We start from the raw sequence: 24,239 nt of genomic DNA on the forward strand, positions 1-24,239 counted from the left end.
TTCCGTCCTCTGCCCCATGCTTTTTAACATATACATGAAATTGCTGGGAGAGATAATCAGGGGGTTTGGGCTGGGTGTTCATCAGTATGCGGATGATACCCAGCTCTACCTCTCTTTTAAATCAGAATCAGTGAAGGCAGTGAATGTCCTGTGTGCCTGGAGGTGATTGGAGGATGGATGGTGGCTAACAGATTGAGGTTGAATCCTGACAAAAGTACTGTTTTGGGGGGACAGGTGGCGGGCAGGTGTAGAGGACTCCCTGGTCCTGAATGGGGCAACTGTACCCATGAAGGAGCAGGTGCGCAGCCTGGGAGTCATTTTGGACTCGCAGCTGTCCATTGGGCTCACAGCACGTCAATTCTGTGTCCAAGGCAACTGTCTACCAGCTCCATCTGGTATGCAGGCTGAGACCCTACCTGCCCATGGACTCTCTTGCCAGAGTGGGGCATGCTCTGGTTATCTTCCACTTGGACTACTGCAATGTGCTCTACGTGGGGCTACCTTTGAAGGTGACCTGGAAACCACAGCTAATCCAGAATGCGGCAGCTAGACTGGTGACTGGGAGTGGCCGCCGAGACCACATAACACTGGTCCTGAAAGACCTACATTGGCTCCCAGTACATTTCCGAGCACAATTCAAAGTGTTGGTGTTGACCTTTAAAGCCCTAAATGGCCTCGGCCCAGTATACTCGAAAGACCATCTCCACCCCCATCGTTCTTCCTAGACACTGAGGTCCAGTGCTGAGGGCCTTCCGGCGGTTTCCTCACTGTGAGAAGCGAAGTTACAGGGAACCAGGCAGAAGGCATTGTCAGTAGTTGCGCCCGCCCTGTGGAACACCCTCCCACCAGATGTCAAAGAAATAAACAACTATCAGACTTTTAGAAGACATCTGAAGGCAGCCCTGTTTAGGGAAGCTTTTAATACTGGATAAATCATTGTATTTTAATATTCTGCCAGAAGCCGCCTAGAGTGGCTGGGGAAACCCAGCCAGATGGGTGGGGTATAAATTATTATTATTATTATTTATTTGATTTTACATTGTGGCAATGGGGCAGAGGAGTTGATTAACCTGAATGAATGCAGATATAAAAATTGAAAACTAAGCATTAAAAAATTGCTGAAGGGTGGGAAACAGTGGGACTAATAAGTGTGTGTGTGTGTGTGTGTGTGTGTGTGTGTGTGTGTAATTCTTCATAATTATAATGATTCTGATTCGGTTGTGTGCACTAATTTCATAATAAGTATATTGTGCAATAAGTGCAGTATGCCTACCAGTTGTAGGCTGCAATCTTCATAAAAGTAGCAGAGCTGCAACTAATCTTTGCAAATACTGTATTTGGATTTACTGCTTGAACAACTTGCTCACCCTGATCCTATCCAACCTCTTTTACCTGAGAAAGCAAATAGTGCAGCCAGAATGTTCAGAGAGGTCCCAGTATAGCCCATGCAGCTCATTGTCTACCTGTTTGTTACAGCAAAAAAATTGTTACCCCTAATACTCAGCCCTCATTTTCAAGTTTCAACAGGAAAATGGAGAACGATGTTTTTTATCCACAGTACAGCAAAAAGTTACCTTTTCCCATCTGAAGGAAACATTATTTACGGAGTTCCCTTGCTGCGTAACTTCCTTTCGTAGACTACGCAGCAAGTGCCCTGGTTACATTGGCACAGAACTGACCAAAGAAAAGGCCCTGAAAACAAAACTCCCATCTTCTGACGATAGAATAATTGTGCTGAACTTGTTCTGTAATTACTGCCAAAGCAACAGTTACTAAATCCGTCTGAAATATAAAAAGGTAGAAAACCGTGAGAGATGAGATAAGGCTTGTGCTTTGATTGGCTAGGAAAGTTTCTGTTCACACTTGTCTGGTACTACTTACAGAGCTTTCTCTCTTTGTAGCCAAAAGCATTTTGTCATGTTGATACTGGCAGTGCAACCGCTCTGATTCTAAAACTGTATGAAAGAACTTCTTTTATCATTTCTAATATGTAGCTCCAGGCCAAAACAGACACAGCAATATTAAAGCACTATGTTCAGAAGAAGTAAATTCCCCCCTACACAGCCTTTGGGAATATGACTTCAATAACGAACTCTGAAGCCGTCCTTTATCATAATGACAACTGTTGATTTTCCTGTAATTGTTCAGCTGAGCTCCCACTGCTTGTCACCTAATTAGCCATCTGGCCATCCGTCCTTCCAGGATTTTTGTTTAAAATTGTTCGCTGGTTAACACCCAAAATATCAGGAAGATGTTCCCTAATATCTCTTTATGTTCTTGGACAAGCCAAGGACAAGCCTTTATAACTGCACCTGCAAGCTGTTAGGAAGTCTTAGTGGGGAAAAACTAGAATAAAGCAAACAACAGCCTCAAATTATTGAGGTTTTAAAACTATACACCTAACATTGACTTTGTTGCTCAAAAAGGAATAAAATGCAGTCATGGTAAACAGATCTTACAGATGCAGATGTTAGTGTATAGGGATTCTCATTGCAAAACTAATTATTTTGCTTTTCTTCCAAAGATTTAATTTTTTTTAAAAAATACTCTATTATGTTTTGTGAAGATAGATGCCTCTTACAAGAATATTTATATTTGTATCAACATATTCTTGAGATTTGCTAATTTGGAACAACCATTAATTTCTGTGAGATGGATTCAAAATCCATGTTGAAATAAATGGAGGTTGTACAGCTTCAGCAGTTGATGACTGTGTCCTAAAAATATCTTTCAACTAGTTACGATGCCAAAGACAAAATTAAATGTCTCTTTAAATCTCTGGTTAAAAGTAAAATGTTGCCACTGTGGAATCTCGGGAGACCAATTTGTGTACTCTGTAACGGCTGGCAAGTACAGCTAAACTTTCTTCATCCTCATGCTATTAATACTATGTATTCTTTTTTACCTCTAAACTTCAATTGCTCGCACCAAATACAGCTTCCGTTTCTTAGCACTTTCAGTAGTTTGTAGGAGTCTCTAATTGTTAGGGGTTTCCTTCTGAGGAAGGCAGCCCATGGGATTGTAGGAGGGATGCATTTTAGGGAGGTGCCTCTCGTATTTAGGTTGTAGGACGCGGGTGGCGCTGTGGTCTAAACCACAGAGCCTAGGACTTGCCAATCAGAAGGTTGGTGGTTCGAATCCCTGCAACGGGATGAGCTCCCGTTGTTCGGTCCCTGCTCCTGCCCACCTAGCAGTTCGAAAGCACATCAAGTGCAAGTAGATAAATAGGTACCGCTCTGGCGGGAAGGTAAACGGCTTTTCCGTGCGCTGCTCTGGTTCACCAGGAGCAGCTTAGTCATGCTGGCCACATGACCCGGAAGCTGTCTGCGGACAAATGCTGGCTCCCGCGGCCTATAGAGCAAGATGAGCGCCGCAACCCGAGAGTCGTCCACGACTGGACCTAATGGTCAGAGGTACTTTTACCTTTACCTTTAACCTCTTAGGATTGCTTTCCTTTCAGAGAAGGAGAGGAATTTGTTTAATTTTTTTTGGATGAACTTTGGATGAATGTTTTTTGTTTTGTGTTTGGGGCATATATGGAGCCAATTGTCAGTTTAGTTTGGCCTTCTAGTACCCCTTTAGTAAAAATGAATCTGCCTTTTTTGTCTTTTAGCACTGTTGTGGCTTCAAAATTTAGGTCCACCTTTGTAAAAAGATTACAAGACCAGGTTTCCAAGCCCATACCAATTAAAATGGGACTAATCATACACAACAACATACTCCAGAGTTAAGTAACTTCATCTGTGCCCAATAACAAAGCAAATTAACATTTAAACAGGGAATCCCAAGAGGGCAGGTATCCCAGACAGAGTGGCCCAGACAGGTTTCAGAATCAGGAAACTGAAAATAAGCAATCTCAGTTAAAGCTGCCTGCTTTGCAAGCTTGGCTGTTTCTAAACAGTTTAGGTGACGTAAAATTGAAGCCAGAAATGTCAACTAGCCAAAATGGTAGTGAATGATTATGTTGACATTTGGGGAAAAAATGGAAAGGAGGGTTATTGGGTAGAAGTGAAGACCAGATCTTAATTTGAACAAGGCAGAACTTGCTATAAAAACCTTTACAAAGCAAGCGCAACAAAATTGTTTATGGATCTCACAGCACAATACCTGGGTTTACTCAGTGGGATTTAATACCAAGAGAAACACTGCAAGTACATTCTATATAGGTTTGCTTGTCACCAAATCTGATGTTTTCTTGTCCCCAGGCAAAAATATTTTGATTTGTCTAGCATAGCCAATGGTCAAGGATGATGGAAGTTGTAGTTTAAAAATTAACCGGGGGGGGGGGGCACTGTGTTGGCTACCCCTGGTCTAAGTCTTTACAGCAGGCCTTTGCCTAAGCTGGAGTTGACTGATGACTTAGATTAATCCTGTTGGTAAACTAAAACAGAATATACACATTTTGAATTTATTTCTGTGTTTTCTTGTTATTATAGTTGTGTGTGTGTGTTTAAATCCAGTTTTTAAAGTGGTGTTTTCCATTTCCTAAAATTCCTAAAAACAGTGTCTTTAAAAATTGGTTAATTTTGAAACTGTTTCCTTGGCTTGTTTTGTAAATGGTTAGCTGGCCTGGATAAATGAATTCTGCACTTTTAGTTCTTCCTAAGCAAGAGATGAAAATGATAGAAAACCATTTAACTAAATAGTTGTGTGTAGCTGAGATGGGGTTAGAATCAGATGCGCATATATGGAGTTGAACAGCAGAGTATATCTTTTTAATGGACAGTGTAGCAAGATCTGGCCAATTTACACAAAACAAGATCTATATTTAGGGAAATGAGTTAAATGGTGCCAAAGTAAAGAAAGAGATGATCAGAGCTGTTCTTGTAGCCTGTTTACTTTGGACTGAGGAATTTGCCAGCCCAAGGCCTTGCATTATAGCTGTACAGTACAATCTTGTCTCCCTGTATTTAAATCCAACACATTCACAGTTTCTCCCTGAAAAAGCTCATGACATGGAGCAAAATAAAACAAAAAAATAATAATGATACTTTACAGTTCTCCTACAGACATGCATTAGAGGGGGGAAACAGAAGATAAGCACCTTCTCCTCCCCCCCCCAACATACACCCCTATCTTCCCCTTCCCCCCAGCTGGGCATCTTTGGACCACTTCACTGCCTCATTCACTTCTTAGTTGTTGGGCTTAGAAATCCCCCTCTAGCAACCCCAGTTAGGGTAAAGGGCTTAGGAGTTATTGGCCCTGGTAGCCTTCATGATGAGCAGGAATTTATTCCTTATTAACCCAGTCCAGAACATTTTCAACTCCTAATTCGACTGACACTAATAATGCAAGCTTGCCCATTCTACTGGGCAGTTATAGAGGTTTTTCCATTTGAGAAGGAACAGCTAATAAATCCTGCCCTTAAGATCTATGTGTCAAAGAATATTGCACAATTGCTTTACGGTGTTGAAATTTGGGAAAGTGGTGTCAAATCTGAACTAGAAGTTCTAGAACTATAATTAATTTATGGGGGGCTTCCTACTGGGACTGAGTCAGCTCATCTTAGTGCTCAGTTGGATATCCCCTCAACAGCAGCCAGGATTGATCTAGCTCAGGGGTCTGCAACCCGCGGCTCCGGAGCCGCATGTGGCTCTTTTACACCTTTGCCGCGGCTCCGGGGCGGATACTAGCGAGGGGAGGAGACGCATTGTGCGCCCCGACACTCCCCACTGTGGCGGGCGCTGTACTGGCTGTGACGTCGCATGGGGGCGGTGCGTGCGTTAGTCACGCACCGTCCCGACGTCACCTTCCCGCCCGCTGTCAGATCGTGGCTCCGGAGATATATTTGTTTTAAATGTCGCAATGGTTTTGCGGCTCCCAGTTTTTTTCCCCTTCGGAAACGGGTCCAAGTGGCTCTTTTTGTCTTAAAGGTTGCAGACCCCTGATCTAGCTTATCTTGGATACTGGCATAGACTAAATGCCTTTGAGGGACCATATTCTCACCTAGCTCTGCTAGTTGCAGCAACTAAGGATAGGACATTGGTCACAAAAGTGTCAAGATAAACTTAGGGCTTATATTCTCCAAATATCAATATTTATCCTTTAGTAGGTATGAATTTAGAAATTGGGTCTTGAATCATGGTGCCAACCAAGACAGAGCATCCATTATCGCTGCCTGTTATTCTATTTGGTACCCTCAAATTAAGGACAACCACTCAAGGCCTCACTACAGTGGTGCCTCACAAGACGAAAATAATCCGTTCCGTGAGTCTCTTCGTCTAGCGGTTTTTTCGTCTTGCGAAGCAACCCTATTAGCGGGTTAGCGGATTAGCGCTATTAGCGGTTTAGCGGCTTAGCGGCTATTAAAGGCTTAGCGGCTTAGCAACTAAAAGGCTATTAGCGGCTTAGCGGCTTAGAAAAAGGGGGGGGAGCGGGAAAAAAATCGCAACTCGCAAGATGTTTTCGTCTTGCGAAGCAAGCCCATAGGGAAAATTGTCTTGCGAAGCAACTCAAAAACAGAAAACCCTTTCGTCTAGCGGGTTTTCCGTCTTGCGAGGCATTCGTCTTGCGGGGCACCACTGTACTTTGAGACACAGACTTAGGAAGTGAGCAATTATTCATCATCATCATCATCATCATCATCAATAATAATTCACAGGTTTCTGCACACTGGGTTGATATTTGCATTGAGCCACCCACCACTACTCCCAAGATCTTTCCTGCTCAGTTACTTTCACTTCAGACCCCATTAGTGGATTGAATTGATTGGTAGAAGCAGCAGCAGCCACCATGTGGCGTCTCCTTGGCTCCAAGCTTCAGAGGACGACTGGAGGTTTTTCTTCCAGGTGGCACAGCTCTTTAGACAGCAGCTTCAAATTGCAGCACAACAGACAGGTTTCCCTTGTCCGTCTTCTTTGCTTGGAGCTGAAGAGTGGGCTGGAGATGATTACTGACTGCTTTAGAGTTCTGGTCTTCAGCTGGTCTTCAGCAGTGGCTCAAGCCCTGATCAAAGGTGGGTTGCAAAAGGAGCACTACCACCATGCAAATACTGTATATGGTAAATATATGATCTCCAAACACATGTTTGGATGAAAAGAGGGTTCTGGGTCTGAAGAGACTGATGATATCTGCTTTAAGAGGGGCAGTGAGGAGGAACCTGCGGGCCTCCAGCCATTGTTGGCCTTCAGAGTTGTGCAACAGGGTGCCATGTCCTTAAGCATTAAATGGTGGTTGTAGTACGTAAAGAAAATATAGAAAGTTGTTTTAAAAACCTTAGTTATTCAAAATGGCAATTATGCAGCATTATTAAAAGGTGGATGTTGTGCTGTTAGCCTTCCAGTGAGTAGCACTATGCATAAACCACAGCTATGCCTTCTAATGTGCACTCATATAAATTGCATTGTCTTCATTATCTTCTGTTGCCTGACTTTTGGGGGGTTGTGTTCAGATAAATAAACTAATATTTTCAACTCTTAGTCAAGAGATATACTTAACAGTCATAAGAGCACATTATTCTGAACATTAGGTTCCATATTTTTGTAACAGTTTGGAGTAAATTTAAGAAATTTAAGTAAATTGAGGGCATTTATGAAAGAAGGGGCCAGGAATCTTACTTGTACTATATATCTGCTGGCTGTATTAAGATGCTTTATGGAGAGAATTCATTTTGCAGCTTTGCGGCACAGTCTCATTTTGGGAATGCGCTAAAGATATTTGCAGCCCTCGATTCATATTACAAAAAGTAGCTTCTCACACCATCACTCACACTGGGATTAGTGTGCTCTTTCTCTAGTCCCTGTTGATCCCATAAAATGAATGTAATTGCATTTGTATAATAGCTTAAAAAGATCAAAGTAGGTCCCATAAGGGGAGACAGTGTTGAGAGCCAAAACAAGCTGTTTGGCTTGTAAGCAATTGGAAGCCTTTAAGGTACTGACTCACATCTGCAGCATACTCTGCAATTCTGACTGCTCTATAGCATATGTTATAGCACATGTTGCTGAAGAAGTCATTTCTGCTTTGGTGAGTTGAAGAGAGGAAACGTCAAATTCTTTAGATACCAACGCCTTTATCTACTCCTCTCAGGTCTTTTGAATTGTACTATGCATGAGTTCGTCTTGAAATCACAATAACCAGCACTGGACACCTCCCTTGTTTTAGGATGAGTTTTCTTTTGTGGGAAAATATTTTGCAACATTTACAGTTTCCTTATAAATACATCTAAATATTAGTTGACACTCAATGAAATCTTTAAGCTTTGTTCACTTCTCTCTAAAGGAAAACATTTCAGGTTTAATTCAATTTTAAAATGTTGGATAGATTAGAATTATGCAGATACTGCTTATGGAGAGCACAATATTGGCTACCCTAAGTTTAGTTCATCATCAACAGACATGTAGCATTTCATATACAAAAGGAAGGTATGAAACCTTTAATATGTCATTTCCTTTTTAAAATATATATATAATGTTCAGGAGTGGACTTCTATCTAGCAGGAATGTTTTCTGCTTGAATAAGCATCAGTTGAATAATCTTGCTAGCAAATGTGTCTTGAACATAGAATTAGCATTGATACTGTTAAGTGAACAGTGGAGAGCCGTAAAGGCAGCCTTTATTACATAAATAAGAGTGTCATTACTGAGTATACGGTGGTACCTCGGGTTGCATACTTAATTCGTTCCGGAGGTCCGTTCTTAACCTGAAACTGTTCTTAACCTGAAGCACCACTTTAGCTAATGGAGCCTCCTGCTGCTGCCACGCCGCTGGAGCACGATTTCTGTTCTCATCCTGAAGCAAAGTTCTTAACCTGAGGTACTATTTCTGGGTTAACGGAGTCTGTAGCCTGAAGCTTATGTAACCCGAGGTACCACTGTATATGTATAAATGAGACAAATCATTTCTACTCCTGAGGGATAGCTCAGTCGGTAGAGCATGAGACTCTTAATTTCAGGGTTGTGGGTTCGAGCTCGACATTGAGTGAAAGATTCCTGTATTGCAAGTGGTTGAACTAGATGATCCTCATGGTCCCTTCCGCTCTATGATTTTATGTGCAAAGTGCACATAGCAACATGCTGTAAGTGACAGATGCACTTCAATAAAAGAAAAGTTGATTTTGTGTTGTAGTTGTTAAATTAAAAAGATTGTAATCAAGAGAGAAAGTGGTGGGAGAATAAAAGATACAATTGGATATATGTAATTGGCATCCAGGTAATAATTAAAATCCAGCAGATGATGGCCTGGTTTGCACATAACGCTAAGCCAAACCAAGGCTAAATATGAATGCACAAGCACACACAGTAAAATGGGATTAACACTAAGCCACACCACGACTTCACTCAGAGTAGCATAGCAGCAGGAGGAGGAGGACTGGTGAGCAGAGAAGCACCTGCTGCATTTACTGTGAGCATAGGTGCCAACTCCTAGGGGCTGAGGCAGTTTGGGACCCCCAATGTTTTTTGAGGTGGCTGCCCCCCATTGTTCCCAGGGCAGAAGAGGGCGTGGTCCTGCTTCGGTGACTGACATCTCACCACCACTGGCTGGGGCAACTTCCTCATCCTTTCCTTGCATGGCAGTGGGAGGGGAGACGATGGGGGCCACCACGTTCGATTCCTCCCCCTGGCTCCTTGTGATGTTGTGCACATGGTGTCAGGATGTCATGTTGGGGCCCCACAATCTTTTTCAGTAGTTAGAGCCTCTGACTGTGAGTATTCACATACTTACGCGTTCACACTTTCCCATGGTTTGGCTTAACATTCCATATTCACCAAAGTATTGTTGGCATCCTTCTGCCTCGAGAGGCAGTGGAGTATGGCTCGGTCGGGAAGGTGAAGTCAAACTGCTCCGCCAGCTCCCCACAGGGTATTTTGAATGTGGAGAAACAAGGTCTGCATATTTAGCTGCAAAAATTCCAAATGAAAGAATCTTTAAAAATAAGGGGAAAGAAGGAAGATACGAAATAAAGGGAACAAATGTTGTATTTGGAGTGAGGAAATTTGTAAACTTGGGAGTAAACTGATGCAGTGGAAGATGTACAGAAGCTTACCAAGTTGAGGAAAGGCACAATCATCATGTTAGCGGCTGTGCTGTTAAAAACCTGCAGACTTTTCACAAAGTCTGTTCTGACATGGCCTTTAATATGAATGCTACTCTAGGCAATTAGTTCACCTGGTAACAACCTAACACACCCTTTCTCTTTATCATTTCATTCCTTATTTATACATTCAGTGTAGTCGTTTTTACCAATACAGCCTGGACAGTGAGCGGCCTTGAGCTGGCTGTGGTTGGAGATGCAGAATTCTGTGGACCTTCACCAGACCCTGCAAGGCACTTCTTATCATCTTACTTCAGAAGTTCCTATACACAAAGTTTTAGGAACATGTAATGCATGAAGAGAAGAAAATGCTTATTATAGATTTATTCTATATTAATAAATAATTTTGTAAGATACACATGCCCTCAGCCTTACATTTAATTCTTTGTACTGAATTGCTAAAGTTTTCTTACTCTTGATATATGTTTTTCCACTTCTGCTTTAGTTAGTAATTGTTTTCAGGCAGCTTTGTTGCAGGAAGCAGGTGAAAAGCCTTCATTGTTCCATAGAAAAACATTTGCTTCACCTAGAATTGTTTTTAGCTGTGAATGAATAGGAAAAGAAAGGGTAAAGCCCTGTTTTTATCTCCTTCCTGTTGTACAAGATAATTTCACACATACGGGGGTAGTAGATACGTAGTCCTGCATGGGCTTAATATGAACCTGAGATTTAAACTCCCAAGTTAATATTTAAAAGCCAATACATAACTGGAACATTCATGTATTCTGCTCAGGTGTGTACTTTTCTTACAGACTAGCCTTAATTTGACATTGAGCTTATGATTCCCCTGTTCATGATCTCTCCTGAAATTATTTCTAGCTTTGCCTCAGTTCTTTCTCTGATCAGGTTTTCTTTGCTGCAGTTACCTTACAAGCTTTACTGAAGTCTTTACCAGAGTTCACTGACTTCTGGTCTTCGAAATGACAGCTGCTGGACTCTTCTTCCCCACTTGGAATCCTTCTTAGCTTCTGCCTTCTGTTATTTCAGCTTTAAGGTGTTTGCTGCGTCATCTGTTGCCTATAGCAACAGTGATTTCTCAGTTCCTATCCCTTCTCTGGAATCTTGCTGCTGCTTAAGTTGTTTGGGAGATGGTGAAGAGATATATCAAAGGCTAACCCTTTTACAGCGCTTAGCCTGCCCTTTTATTCTCTCCAAACAGTTGCCACATTCTCACTAATATGATGAACCCCATTGGCCTAGAACTATGGACCAATAAATTTGAATGGAATGTCCCACAAAATGATCTGCTATATTTTGACCTTTTCATATTCTACTGAATCATATAAAAGCCAAATGTAACACCAAATTGTTGTAACTGAAATCTCGCAAGTTACATAGTCTTGAGCAACAGCATCAGTTTAACTGCCTCTTGCAAACTACCAATTGAACCCCAATATGGCAGCTGTAATCCAGCAAAATCTGGGGAGCACCATGTTGGCTATGTCCACTTTAGAGAACGGCAGAGTTGGCAGATTGCAAGGTCAGCCTTGAATATTTGTTCTATTTGCAAAGTCTCTTCATACCTAGTTTAAATTATTTGGTTACTGTAGGGCAAGCCTTCCCCAATCTGGTGCCTTCCAAATGGTCATTCTGGCTGGAGCTGATGGGAGTTCCAGTTCAAAACATTTTGAAGGCACTAGATTGAGGTAGGCTGCTGCTAGTTGGAGCAACTAAGGATAGGACATTGGGCACAAATGTAGGCTGCTGCAGAATCTTGTAACTGAAAAGGCAACAGTCTATTAAATCGAGATGTTTGTCTAGGTTCAGCCTCTCAAAATACAGCTTTTTAAAACCAATTCTTCAAAATTGAATAACATTCCCATCCAGGGAATTTCATTCAAATTCCAAGAGAGCCCAGTTTTGGCACCAAATCTGAAGCACATGTAATCCTGAGTACTCCCTCTACAATAGATACATGCATATAGTTTAATAGTAAAGTAGCACTGTGGTTTAGTAAGCACAAGCTCCCTTTTGAGCACATCTTTTGCTCTTGAAGAATGGTTTGTATGCGTTATGTTGATTTCTTTGTACTTCCTTACTTAACCGTTTTTGTTTTTTTAAAAAAATATTGTCATATTTATACTGTATAAAGCATAGCTTGGGGTGTACAGCTAACAAAATCCCTGCCTGCAAATGATCAAAGCATGGAAATAAAACATTAAGCACAAGAAAAATACAATCTTTCTTTTCCATTCCTTTTTGGCTTCCACACAGTATTTCCAGCTGGGTATGTGTTGCCATGAGATGAAGTGGAATCAAGTATATTGTAAGAGAGCACATTGTTCATCCGGATCAGTTCCATTCTAGAAAGGAAAGTTAGCAACTCGTACTTTCAACAAGACTGGAGGGAGGATTCCTTATGGATTATGAGCCTTGTTGCCTCCCACCCCCATAATTTCCAAGGCAGCAGGCATAACTGGCAAATAAATGTGCAGGCAAAGTGAGCGTGAAATATCTACTTGCATTTCATTAGTTATATTAATTCATACAGTATGAACAGTTTGGGAAGCTCTGCCTTTTTTTGGATATGTATGTGCTGTAGATAAAAAAACTAATTTGAAGGATTTTCAATATAACACCTTTAATTACCAAGCTACTTGTTTGAAATAACATTACAGATCTAATAAGTTTCCATATTAAGAGAAGAATACATGTTTCAGATTCTGTCAAGTTTTTAAAAGTGGATTACGCTAACTTCTTTCTTATTGTTTGTGATAATTGGCATATTTATATTATATGTTGGACAGGATGATTCTCCACCTGCCTCTTTTCTAATAAATCTTCAGACTGATTTACCTTGAATTTAGAAAAATATTGTTTTGTGTTTCAGCTTGGTTTATGTATCATTCTCATAGCATGCCCAAGCATGGTATATTGGATTGCCTGCAAGTAGCTTCCCCAGTCTTTTTTTAAAATAGTGCCTCTTGGTAGTTTCGCTTCCCTCAGAAGTTTAGGGGTAAACATTCTCTCTGGCAGGCCTAAAATTGTGGAATTCTCCCACCTAAGAGGTACTTCTGGCTTCTTCCCTATATGTTGTTGTTGTTGTTGTTGTTGTTTAGTCGTTTAGTCGTGTCCAACTCTTCGTGACCCCATGGACCAGAGCACGCCAGGCACTCCTGTCTTCCATTGCCTCCCGCAGTTTGGTCAAACTCATGTTGGTAGCTTCGAGAACACTGTCCTCTGTCGTCCCCTTCTTCTTGTGCCCTCAATCTTTCCCAACATCAAGGTCTTTTCCAGGGAGTCTTCTCTTCTCATGAGGTGGCCAAAGTATTGGAGCCTCAGCTTCAGGATCTGTCCTTCCAGTGAGCACTCAGGGATGATTTCCTTAAGAATGGAGAGGTTTGATCTTCTTGCAGTCCATGGGACTCTCATATAACCTCCAACAAATGCTGAAGAGACACCTCTTTACCCTGGCCTTTGACACCTGAGATGTGTGGAGAATGGAGAGGTTTGATCTTCTTGTAGTCCATGGGACTCTCATATAACCTCCAACAAATGCTGAAGAGACACCTCTTTACCCTGGCCTTTGACACCTGAGATGTGTGTTTTTAGGGCCCACTCTATTCCTGTGACTGTACTGTATTTTAATTTCTGTTTAAAGTTTTAATTGTAAATTAAGTTAATAGTAGTAGTAGTAGTAGTAGTAGTAATAATAACGTAAAAGCTCTGGCGTTTGCTGCCTCATAATTTAATGTAAGAAAGAGGCTGTCTATGTTATGCCATACCTGAAATTACCAATTGTATAAATGATATGAAAGAGCACTGAAGATACTGAATATCATTTTTCTTCCTTTTTCCATTTCAGATCTGGGACATGAGCGATGATGAAACACTCTGAAAGCTCAGTGAATGGAGAGAAAGATGACCCACTTCAGGGTGTGTTGGTCTGGTTTTTTGGTCAGTCATATGACAAATTAATGATTGCTTACTTAACTGTGGCTGTTGTAAATAGAAACACGTACGGTGCACAACTTTTATTGGGATGGGACAGTATTGCAATTCAAGGCACTTGTACTATGAGTGTAATTTCTCTTTCTATTGTGTGTGAAATATATATATAAGAGAGTTACAATTAAAATCTCTCTATTTTTTTCAGCTTCTAAATATAGCTTATATTTAAAATACCTCTGAAGAAAACTTCTTTGTTTATTTTTCTCCCAGTTTGACTTTTTCTTTTAAGTAAACATTCTGAACAAATTATGCCTTTTGAAACACTTCAGGGATTTATGGCCAATGTATCCTTGTCTCTGAGGTAGACAATAAGAAATTAGTCACATTGAGAATAAATAGAATGAGAGGGTCCACATGTTTAGTCTCTCAAAAAGACATTTCCTCTGGTTGTTTCTGTGTATGGCAACACTCTATATATTCTCAACTTTTAGTGCCTTTTTAAAAAAAATGGTAGTTGATAACTCATCATTTTCTTCCTTCCAATACTAATAGTCCATCTCTGCTGCCTCCATAGCGAGGTGATTACCATGAGCCTCTAAAGTATAATGAATTTAAATAATAATAAGGAAATCTATGTTATTTACTGTTTTTAATACAAGTATTATTTTATCTTCTTTGTCAGCACATAAACAATGAAACAGCTATGCAGAATCTTCATGCTAGCATTTTGTGCCCTTTGTCATTGGACTACTTTCTCAAATCGTATCTGGTTGCAGTCACAAATCTGGAGAGGCTCAAAGTAGCCAGATTATGGCATATCATGTTAACAGCATACTTTTAATCTGTATATTGCTCACTGAATCTTGTCTCTACTTGATTTCTTATTTCTACTAATTACGAAACCCCTGTTTATTTCGTCTTATGTTTTCTATCTAGTTAATCTAGCTCTTGGGAAGGGGTGTGCATTTTTTAAAAATCTCAACACTTAGAAGCTGTACGTTAGCAATAGCAGAAATAGGAAGTACAGTTCTCATGTGTACGCAAGTGCAATCTTTTAATTTAAAATAATGAAATTGCATAATGGCCTTCAGGCACTACTTGCTGAGGAAATTCAACATCTCTGATGACAGACTAAAACTCTACACTGGGAAAATTTAGTGCTCCGCAGCTTGCACTGAGTCACCAGCACAGACGTCATTTGTAGATAGTGAAACAGGAAACTCTGTTTTGAAATTCTACAGTCTTGATTAGCTGAGAGTCCAAAACAGCTCGGGGTCCCAGGAATACTCTCCAATGAATGTCTGTCTTGACGCTTGGATTATCAAGATTGAATTTGTCAACTCTTTTTCCCCTCCGAGAGTTTTAGCTATATATGACATTTTAAGCACAGGGTAATACGATGTTTCCTTGCTTAGTAATTCCAGTAACTTAGAGTTGTATAAGACTGAGCTTGCTTCCTGTACATATGCTTCCCAGATGTCTGTGCTGTGCAGAAGTACTCCACTGTGACTTAGAAAACCTTCTGTTGTTTAACTTTATTGTGTTTTCCTCTCCCCTTACAAACCAGAATGGCGCTCTTGCTTGCTTGCTTGTACGCTTGCTTCTAGGTGTGTTTTTCCCCCTTTGTAAAATGTTTTAAGCACTTAATTGAGGAAAACATAATGAAAGATTTTATTCTAATGAGTGAAATGTACATTAAAAGAACTTCCAAATACTTTTACTCACTGCCTTGTTTGCATAGATAGACTTCTGGCACCACCATCTACTGTTGTCGTTTGATAATGAAGGAAGTTGAAATTTGAGCTCTGGGGAATGAATGGGTGTGTGTTTTGTTGGCATGATTGTCCAAAAGTAAAAGTCTTGATTATTATTATTATTATTATTATTTTGTCATAACAATGGAACCAGAAGTCATACAATTAAGCTGAAAGGTAGGAGATTCAGGACAGACAAAAGGAGGAGTCTTTTTTAATCAACACCACTCCCACATTAAGTTATTTGCCCTAGACCAAAGGCCTTCATACTCTCTGCATCAGTCTGCACTAATGTTGCCAAGTTAATTGTGTCTTCATTTAATTATCATTTTACTTCTAAAAAGTATTACTTAACCTGTTCTTTCCTGCCTGAGCAGGTCACAATAAAATTTCAAGTTCACAATACACAATAGCATTTTCATACACATCCAGAAATACAAAATCAGCTAAAACCAGCAAGATAAGAAAGACCTGGGCACACAAATGCATTCTTGGCTGACATAAAAAATTCAGGAAGGGAGGGAGTTCCATAATGGTGGGGGGAACTGTTGTGAAGGCCCTGTCTTGTGTTGCTGCATACCAAAAACTGGCCAACTGCTGTATACTCAAGAAGGCCTCCCCCCCAAAGGTCTTAATAGTTGGCAGTCATTTATGTAAGGTTCATAAAATATATAACAATGGGTACAAGAAAGAATTATGGGCAACCCTACAGCAGAACTTCAATGGTGTTAAGGAGCAGCCATCCAACTCTGCTTTCTGGAGACAGCCCTGTAGCTAGAAGCAGAATGACTGTCTCACCATGCCTTAGACTGAGCCCACTGAGCCACTCCAGAAGGATATCATGGTCAATGGTACTGAATGCTGTTGAGAGAATTAGCAGAGTTGCTCTCCCCCATCCCACTCTCAGTAAAGGTCATCCATCCATCAATGTGACAAGGGCTGCTTCAGTTCTGTAATCAGGCATGAATTCAGGTGGGGAAAGGGGCATTGTTCTTTCTGCAAGAACAGCGCGTGAGATATAAGCAACCAGTTTCGCATTACACTGCCCACTGCATGTCAGGGAAGCAAGTGAGAAGAAGCTGGCATTGGTGTGGTTGCTGATACTACTGTTGATGTGGGAGCAAGGCAGGGAACCTTAAAACTACATTTGCCTGACCCAAGAAGCTTCTCTAGGTTGATGCTGTCCCACCCAAACTTTCGGGGGGAAGTTCAGACAACTTTTGTTGTTGTTGTTTCAAGCACTCCTATACAGGAGTGGATTGAATTCAGTTGCTAAGAGTGTTATCTCATAGCTCTCTATTTTTGTTTGGTTTGGGTTTTTTTGCCTTTCCAGAGTTATATGTCTTTTCCAAGACAAGGTGGTTATTTTTCATACACCATGAGTGCTGTGCATACAGGAAAGGATTTAAGCTGTAATGTGAGTCATTTCTGACATCCTCAATATTTATCTTAGGTAGACCTTACTGCTACACATGTGCGCACCGACAGTTGGGCAAGCCCAAAGGCAATATCTTCATAGGGTACCTGTAGAACAAAGGCTAAACTACTACACAGTGATATTACTCAGACTGTAATAATACTGTAGTTGCACAAGTGTCACAGAGAGCAAAGACTGATCTTCAGAATATTGCCTAATACTTTAAGTCCTTTGTCTAGGTCAGCCAAGCTGATAAACTTTGTGTCGTGCAACAACAAAATAATTGTGTGAAATGACTGGAGTTTTAGCATCCTTGGCATTGGCACTTTTGAGTGTTGTTCCTAACCATTACCTCAGTCATTCTTAAAGTAGGCCTGTAAGGTGGTCATGCTGGCCACATGACCTGGAAACTGTCTGCAGACAAACGCCAGCTCCCTTGGCCAATAAAGCAAGATGAGCCCCGCAACCCCAGAGTCGTCCACGACTGGAGCTAACGGTCAGGGATCCTTTACTTTTTAAGGTAGATTAGTACACTGGTACCTCAGGTTAAGTACTTAATTCGTTCCAGAGATCCGTTCTTAACCTGAAACTGTTCTTAACCTGAAGACCACTTTAGCTAATGGGGCCTCCTGCTGCTGCTGTGCCGCCGGAGCACAATTTCTGTTCTCATCCTGAAGCAAAGTTCTTAACGTGAGGTACTATTTCTGGGTTAGTGGAGTCTGTAACCTGAAACGCATGTAACCTGAAGCGTATGTAACCTGAGGTACCACTGTAGTGTTATCCTTATCTTGCAGACAGTAGCCTGAGGCCAGGTAGCAAAGTTTGTCTGTGGCTCAGGTGAGTCTTGATGTGGGACTTCCTAGCATATGCATTTAGCTGCTGCTTTGCATCCCTGCTAACATGAATGTACGTATATTATATACACTGACTATGACTACTCCCTCAGTGTGTGTATTGGCCCTTAGGTATGTTTGGGGTAGAAGCTAAAGTGGAACCATTTTCTATAGATATGGATTCCCCAAAAAATACAGCGCCCACCCCCATGCACACAATAAATAGGCTCATTCAGCATATCTTAGTGAACTCTCACTTAATACATTGTACAAATCAAGGTTACTTCTGTTACTGTATTTACAGAACACTTTTACTGAGAGGGGAGGTTGTTGTCCTCCCCAATTTGGCTGCTGTGTGGATGCAGATTGCTTGGCACGTATGCGTAGTTCTTCTTCATTGGTTGAATCAAGGTTGCCGTAACTTTTACCAAGTGGTTTCTTATGTAACAAGGGGCCTCTAAAAACAAACAAGTTGGGAATTTTCTGGCAGCCGTTCAATACACAATCCATTTACAACTGTTATAGCTCTCTCTCGGTGTTTACTTTCTTTGTTTCAAAATAGGGACTCTGCTAGATTATATATTGAGCACTTTTAACTAGGCTAAAGATGCAGGATTTCTCTCTCCTACCCTCTTCCAAAATAAACAGTTTGGCCATAAAATGTGTGGTAGGGTAGAAGGCAGATATCCTTTTTTACCATTGTTACTGAAGGTAGCAGATGCTGAGGACTCTTTCTGCATAACTTACAGTATACAATTTCTCCAAAATAGATATGGCATGGTGGCCTCTAGCTCTCATTAGTTGAAGCAATGGGAAGGAGGGCATCCATAAATATAATTTCAGGGACAAACTAAAACCTAACTTGAAAGGAGAGAGGAGCAGCTGAACTGCAGCTCAAATCTCTTGTCATCAAATTTGACTCAGTTTGTACCAGGGCACAAGAACGGTATAACACAGTAGTCCGCCTCTGTTGCTGAACTTACAGCTTCCTTCATACTTGGCCACTGGCCGTGCTGAAAGAGGCTGATGGGAGCTATCTGTTATTGCTGTCTGGAGGGCTGCATGTTAGCCACCACAATCTCAAAGTATATGCAGCAGTAGTTCTCCTGATAAATGGCTCAGGCTTAAGAGCTGCCTAGCTTTGAATTGTATGTAAGCTACTCTGAACTCCTTGGAAGGAGGTCCAGGCAGAGCAAACAAACAAAGGCATTCCAGTAAATAATATTTAAGAGTTAACATTGGACTGTGGCACCACATGGCCAAATCTTAGCCAGTGCAGTTTCTTGCTCCATTGTTATGGGGCATCCCTGTAAAGGAGCCTGAGGGGGTACTGCATGTCCAGATGGCCAGCTCAGGCCTGACGGGTCCGTGATCATAAGGGTTGTGTAGATATGATGTACATCGTAGGGAGACCCTTAACCTTGGTCAACCCCTACCAACCACCAGTCAGCAATTGGGTTGGTTGATTTCTCAGCACATGCCAAAACCTTCTGTAGTCAATAAAGTTGAAGCCTGATTTAATCTCAGAATTGTTGTCCTACATCTTGCCTAGGTGCCTACATGCCTAGGTCCACAACTAACCTTTGTGCCGTTGTACCATTCTGACCATGGTGTTGCAATGCCACTATATCCTTCAAATGCAAACTGAAGTCAGGAGTGATCCACACCTCTGCCCATATTTGGTTCATGTATCTTGTACTTTAAGGTCTATAGAAAGTTAATGGTCATTTATCTTTCAGCTTTCACCATTAGATGAGAGTCATGTTTTGATTGCATGCTTCCCCATAAAACGTCAACCATAGCTGTCAATACTGCAAAACTGTTTAGAAAGCTGTTTTTGTCCTTTTCGAAAGACGACTCATGCCTACTGTACAAATGCAAACTACTTTGAAAGCAGGTCAACTCCTGTAACTTACCCTAAAGATTATCCTCAAGGACAATCATTTTGTAAAGGTGCTAAGAATTCTTCATTGGAGAAGTGTACCCAGGCACAGAACATGTACTTTCCTGGCACCAGCAGACAGGGCCACAAGATTCTAGTTGGCATAACCTGAGGACAGGGAGGGCATCTCACTGCTAGAATGACTCTAGTTTTGAAATCAAACCAGTATGGTCTAGCTATGGGTGTGGAGCAGCAAATTAAGAACTGCTAGTGGAAACATGCTTAATATATGGCAAACGTTTTAAAGCCAGCTCACTCTCTGTGGGCTCATTGTTTGCCAACTTGCATTTCGGTGCCCAAGTTATATTTCTAATGCAATTATTTTAGTAATTTGTGAAATAAATATGTGACTAGCAGTGTGTGTGTGTGCGTGCGCGTGCATTTGTGTGTGTGACGCTGAGATATAAGGAGAGGCAGAGGCCCATTCATTAGCAGGTAAGTATTTTTCAAATGCCAAAGTTTCCCTTGCCAAAGTTGGGAAAGGACTTGGTGAGGAAAGCAACTCAATTTGCAAGGTATTTGAGATAATGGCTAAGAAGGGGTTGGGGAATTTTGGATATGCAGAGAAGCAGAAAAGAATAGTTGCGACAGACTAGAGCAGCTCACCCTCAGAATTTCTGTGGCCCACCAGTCCGATGAAGCACCTGAATTCTTGCCATAGGGAAGCTGTGCTTGGGCCTGCTTCGCTTGCTCAAAGCCATATCTGATGATCAAAGGCTGCAGTGGGGTGTGAGAAGAGCAGCAACTCCTTGTGCTATCAGATAGTAGATACTATTAAACAAGGCCATCAGGTAATGACTTCAAGCCCTGGTGAATGAGGAGCTGAAAAGCGATGTGGTGCCGTTATGTAAGAATGAGGACACAAGGACAGGGTGCTGGTTGCCCCTCAAAAGTACTTCACACAGTGCATAGTTAAACTGTACACACACACACACACACACACACACACACACACACACACTTTAAAACATTTTAAAACTTTAAAACTATTTTGAAATGGTAACATACCCTCAATGCTAATATTTTAAAGATTGTGGGAACAGTACCTTAACCATCTGCACAAATAAATGTTTTTAGATTTCTCCTGAATGTTATTGAGAGGGAGGCACACCTCAGTAGGAAGGCTTTTCCATAAAAGGAGGCACCAGCATCCAGAAGCCCCTGTCATTGGGTCAGTGCCAACCCGGCAAAGTGGATTTAAAAGAAAACTAGACTATTTCCCCTTACATTTTTGAGCCATCGGGTAAACTGTGTGCAGGCCTGGGTTTCTTACCAGTGCTTGACTTAAGAGTGGCATATAGAGGCAAGAATGCCTGTTCTTCACAGTTGCACAACAGTATGTTGTAGACACAGTGCAGAAAAGTACAAATGTTTTAAGAGGCCTCGTGTTTGTGGCGAAGAGGAAGACACTCGCCCCGCTTTCCTTGTCCAACTACAACATGACAGCCCTGCAGTGTTGCCAGTGAGTCTTACTATCTGGTGGTTACTGCCACCACCACACTTTTTGTGGCTCACAGCCCCATAAACAAGGGGGGTGGGGAATGGGCAGGCATGATTAATTGTTAAATCCTGGTATCCCAGACTTAACACTCCTTGCGGCTTCAGCCTTGCAATTTATGCCGTGTATGGAGCCAGCTCTCTAGGCCTCTGATTCTCCCTGACAATAGAGCATATTCATGGCTTTACTGACTTTGGTTTTGGGCTTCCAATAACATGGAACCCATAGCTATTTAGGCACATGGGGATTCCCAAATCCTGAGACTGGCAAACACACTGTAGCTCCACTAATCCAATGATGAGACTGTAAGAAGAATATAATAGGAAGTGGGCAAGAAGGTCCAGCAGAAATACTGAAACAAAACACAGCCCAATGACTCCAAAACCTAGCCCTTCCCCTCTCTTTTGCAGGAGTGACCTCTGACCAATGTGGTCAGGTTCTTCATGTGGGCATCTCAAATACTCTTTTTGAAGAGAACTGGAGGAAGATACCTGACAGCTTGTCTTATAGAAATGGTGGGACCAAGAGACCAAGGTCCTGTGTGACAAGGTTTCAGTAGGCTCCGTTCCCTTTGATAATTGCAAACATTTAGCATAAGATGATAGCACCGTGGGTGAAATAGTTTGGCTTAAAAATTCAGGGGAAGATCATGTCTGTGACTTCGTTTTGGAGAGAAAGGCCATTAACAGCTTCAGACTTTACTGTTCTTTGCTGACTGGGAATACATTTGCAACAATAAATTCCAATTGTGATTGTGCTCAAGAGACTTTAACCACTGGCTTGCTGGCAATGGGGGTGGGTTGGGGGTGGGAGCGAGAGAGAGGAGTGGAACAAACAGCATCATGCGATAAAATACTGTGTACAAGGGCAGATTGTCTTTGTTGCCGCTGAAGTTCCAGCTCCGGTGCCAAGATTTGATAGCTGTGGCTTAATTTAGCTGCCTCACGGAATGACAGCAGCTGGCTCTCTTATGATTAAGACTACCATGAAAAATAGCGTCAAATGGCTAGATTAAAAATGTCATTAACTATGCCTGGACTTCAAAGCAAGTGATATGCTGCTGTTCAAGCGCAATAAATAAAAATACCTGCCACTTAGGACAGGCAGGACAAGGGTGAGGATGCAACAAGAGATGTACTTTCCTCCCACCTCAAGTAAGAGTGACCCTTTTCTTCTCCCCTGTAGGAGTGAATGTCAACCAGTTTTTAATAAGAAAGTAAAGTTGGGCACTTAGGGAACATCAGTTGGATGCAGACGAAGGCCGCTGTCTGCCCTAACAGCCTGAGCGTGGTTCTTTGCACTTTGGCCAATTCACCATCATTCCAGGTTCTGTTTGTTGGTAGTCGTGGTGGAGGTTTTTCAATGTTTTGGGGTCCACGGCTCCCTTGAACAACTACTGGTACATTCTTTCTGCGGCTCCCCTGTAGGGCTCAGGAGCCCAGTTATATCATCCCTTGTCTGCAGAGCTGGCAGCCCCTCACCCCTTTTCAAACACCCTCCCTTATGGAGTCTTCCCTCAGCCTCCTCTCCCCCCTCCTTGGGAGTCCTCTGGGCAGCTGAAGCTGCTGCCCCTGGTCACTGAGCCGCCTCTCTTGCCCCAAAGAGAGGTGCCTCCTCACACTTCCCCACAGGAGCCTGGGAAGCACCCTCTGGCCAGCCCCAGAGGAACCCTTCAGCAGGAGAGCTTGTAGCCAGGGCAGCTGCAACAAACAGCTATGCAAGCCTTTGGGAGGCAGAAATGAAAGAGGGCATCAGAGGAGGGAGGGAAGGAAAGAGGGACAGAGGCCATTGTTGCCCACAGCGCCCCGACTATCATTCAAGATACCCTAAGGTGCCATGGAAGAAATATCAACAACCTCAGATATGCAGATGACACAACCTTGATGGCAGAAAGTGAGGAGGAATTAAAGGACCTGTTAATGAGGGTGAAAGAGGAGAGCGCAAAATATGGTCTGAAGCTCAACATCCAAAAAACGAAGATCATGGCCACTGGTCCCATCACCTCCTGGCAAATAGAAGGGGAAGAAATGGAGGCAGTGAGAGATTTTACTTTCTTGGGCTCCATGATCACTGCAGATGGTGACAGCAGTCACGAAATTAAAAGGCGCCTGCTTCTTGGGAGAAAAGCAGTGACAAACCTAGACAGCATCTTAAAAAGCAGAGACATCACCTTGCCAACAAATGTCCGTATAGTAAAAGCTATGGTTTTTGCTGTAGTGATGTATGGAAGTGAGAGCTGGACCATAAAGAAGGCTGATCACCGAAGAATTGATGCTTTTGAATTATGGTGCTGGAGGAGACTCTTGAGAGTCCCATGGACTGCAAGAAGATCAAACCTCTCCATTCTGAAGGAAATCTGCCTGTGTTAGGCAACTAGGTGACATGCAGTGAAATTTAGACATACAAAATTGTTAAAAAGTCATCAAAATGTAATAAATTAATATCTAAACTCCAGGTTGTGCTAATGTGACTTAATTTTGGAAATGGAGGTGTATCTGTATGTTTTATCATTATCTGCATCACCCTTCCATATGATTTTCCATTTACCCCCGGTGTCCTTTTCCTCCTGGTTTTCAGTGCAGGGTAGATTGAAATACTTTTGAGTAGGACTACTCAGTGTCCATCTTCAGAGGGCTGCTATGCTGCAGACACAGTGAAGTGTTAAAATAATCTAGGGCTATCTTTGACCAGCATGGTAGCGTATCACACAGTTTTGGAACATGACCTAGTAAGATGGTCAAATAAATGTTCAGCTGTTGAGCCAGAGCTGTTGATCTATTCATGCATTGATTGAAATATTAAAATATGCAGGTATACTTCCTGGTGACTCACACCTGAATGTGAACTGCTTCCGTTCATTTTGATGGTTGC

General features: G+C 41.9%; 1 protein-coding gene across 2 annotated transcripts in view; it reads left to right on the plus strand.

Annotated features, from left to right (window-relative positions):
- ATG7 (autophagy related 7) overlaps positions 1 to 15,644 on the plus strand; it is a 96,573-nt gene extending 80,929 nt beyond the window's left edge. The window contains exons 18-19 of one of the 2 annotated variants that reach the window (XM_028718894.2): positions 13,839 to 13,909; positions 14,607 to 15,644. In XM_028718894.2, the coding sequence (XP_028574727.2) occupies positions 13,839 to 13,871 (33 nt within the window). In that variant the 3' untranslated portion in view covers positions 13,872 to 13,909; positions 14,607 to 15,644. Of the gene's footprint in view, positions 1 to 13,838 lie in introns of both variants that reach the window. The other variant, XM_028718893.2, reaches the window with a different exon arrangement.
- The last annotated feature ends 8,595 nt before the right edge of the window (positions 15,645 to 24,239 follow it).

Source organism: Podarcis muralis, chromosome 2 (genome assembly GCF_964188315.1).
Source record: "Podarcis muralis chromosome 2, rPodMur119.hap1.1, whole genome shotgun sequence".
Classification (NCBI taxonomy): domain Eukaryota; kingdom Metazoa; phylum Chordata; class Lepidosauria; order Squamata; family Lacertidae; genus Podarcis; species Podarcis muralis.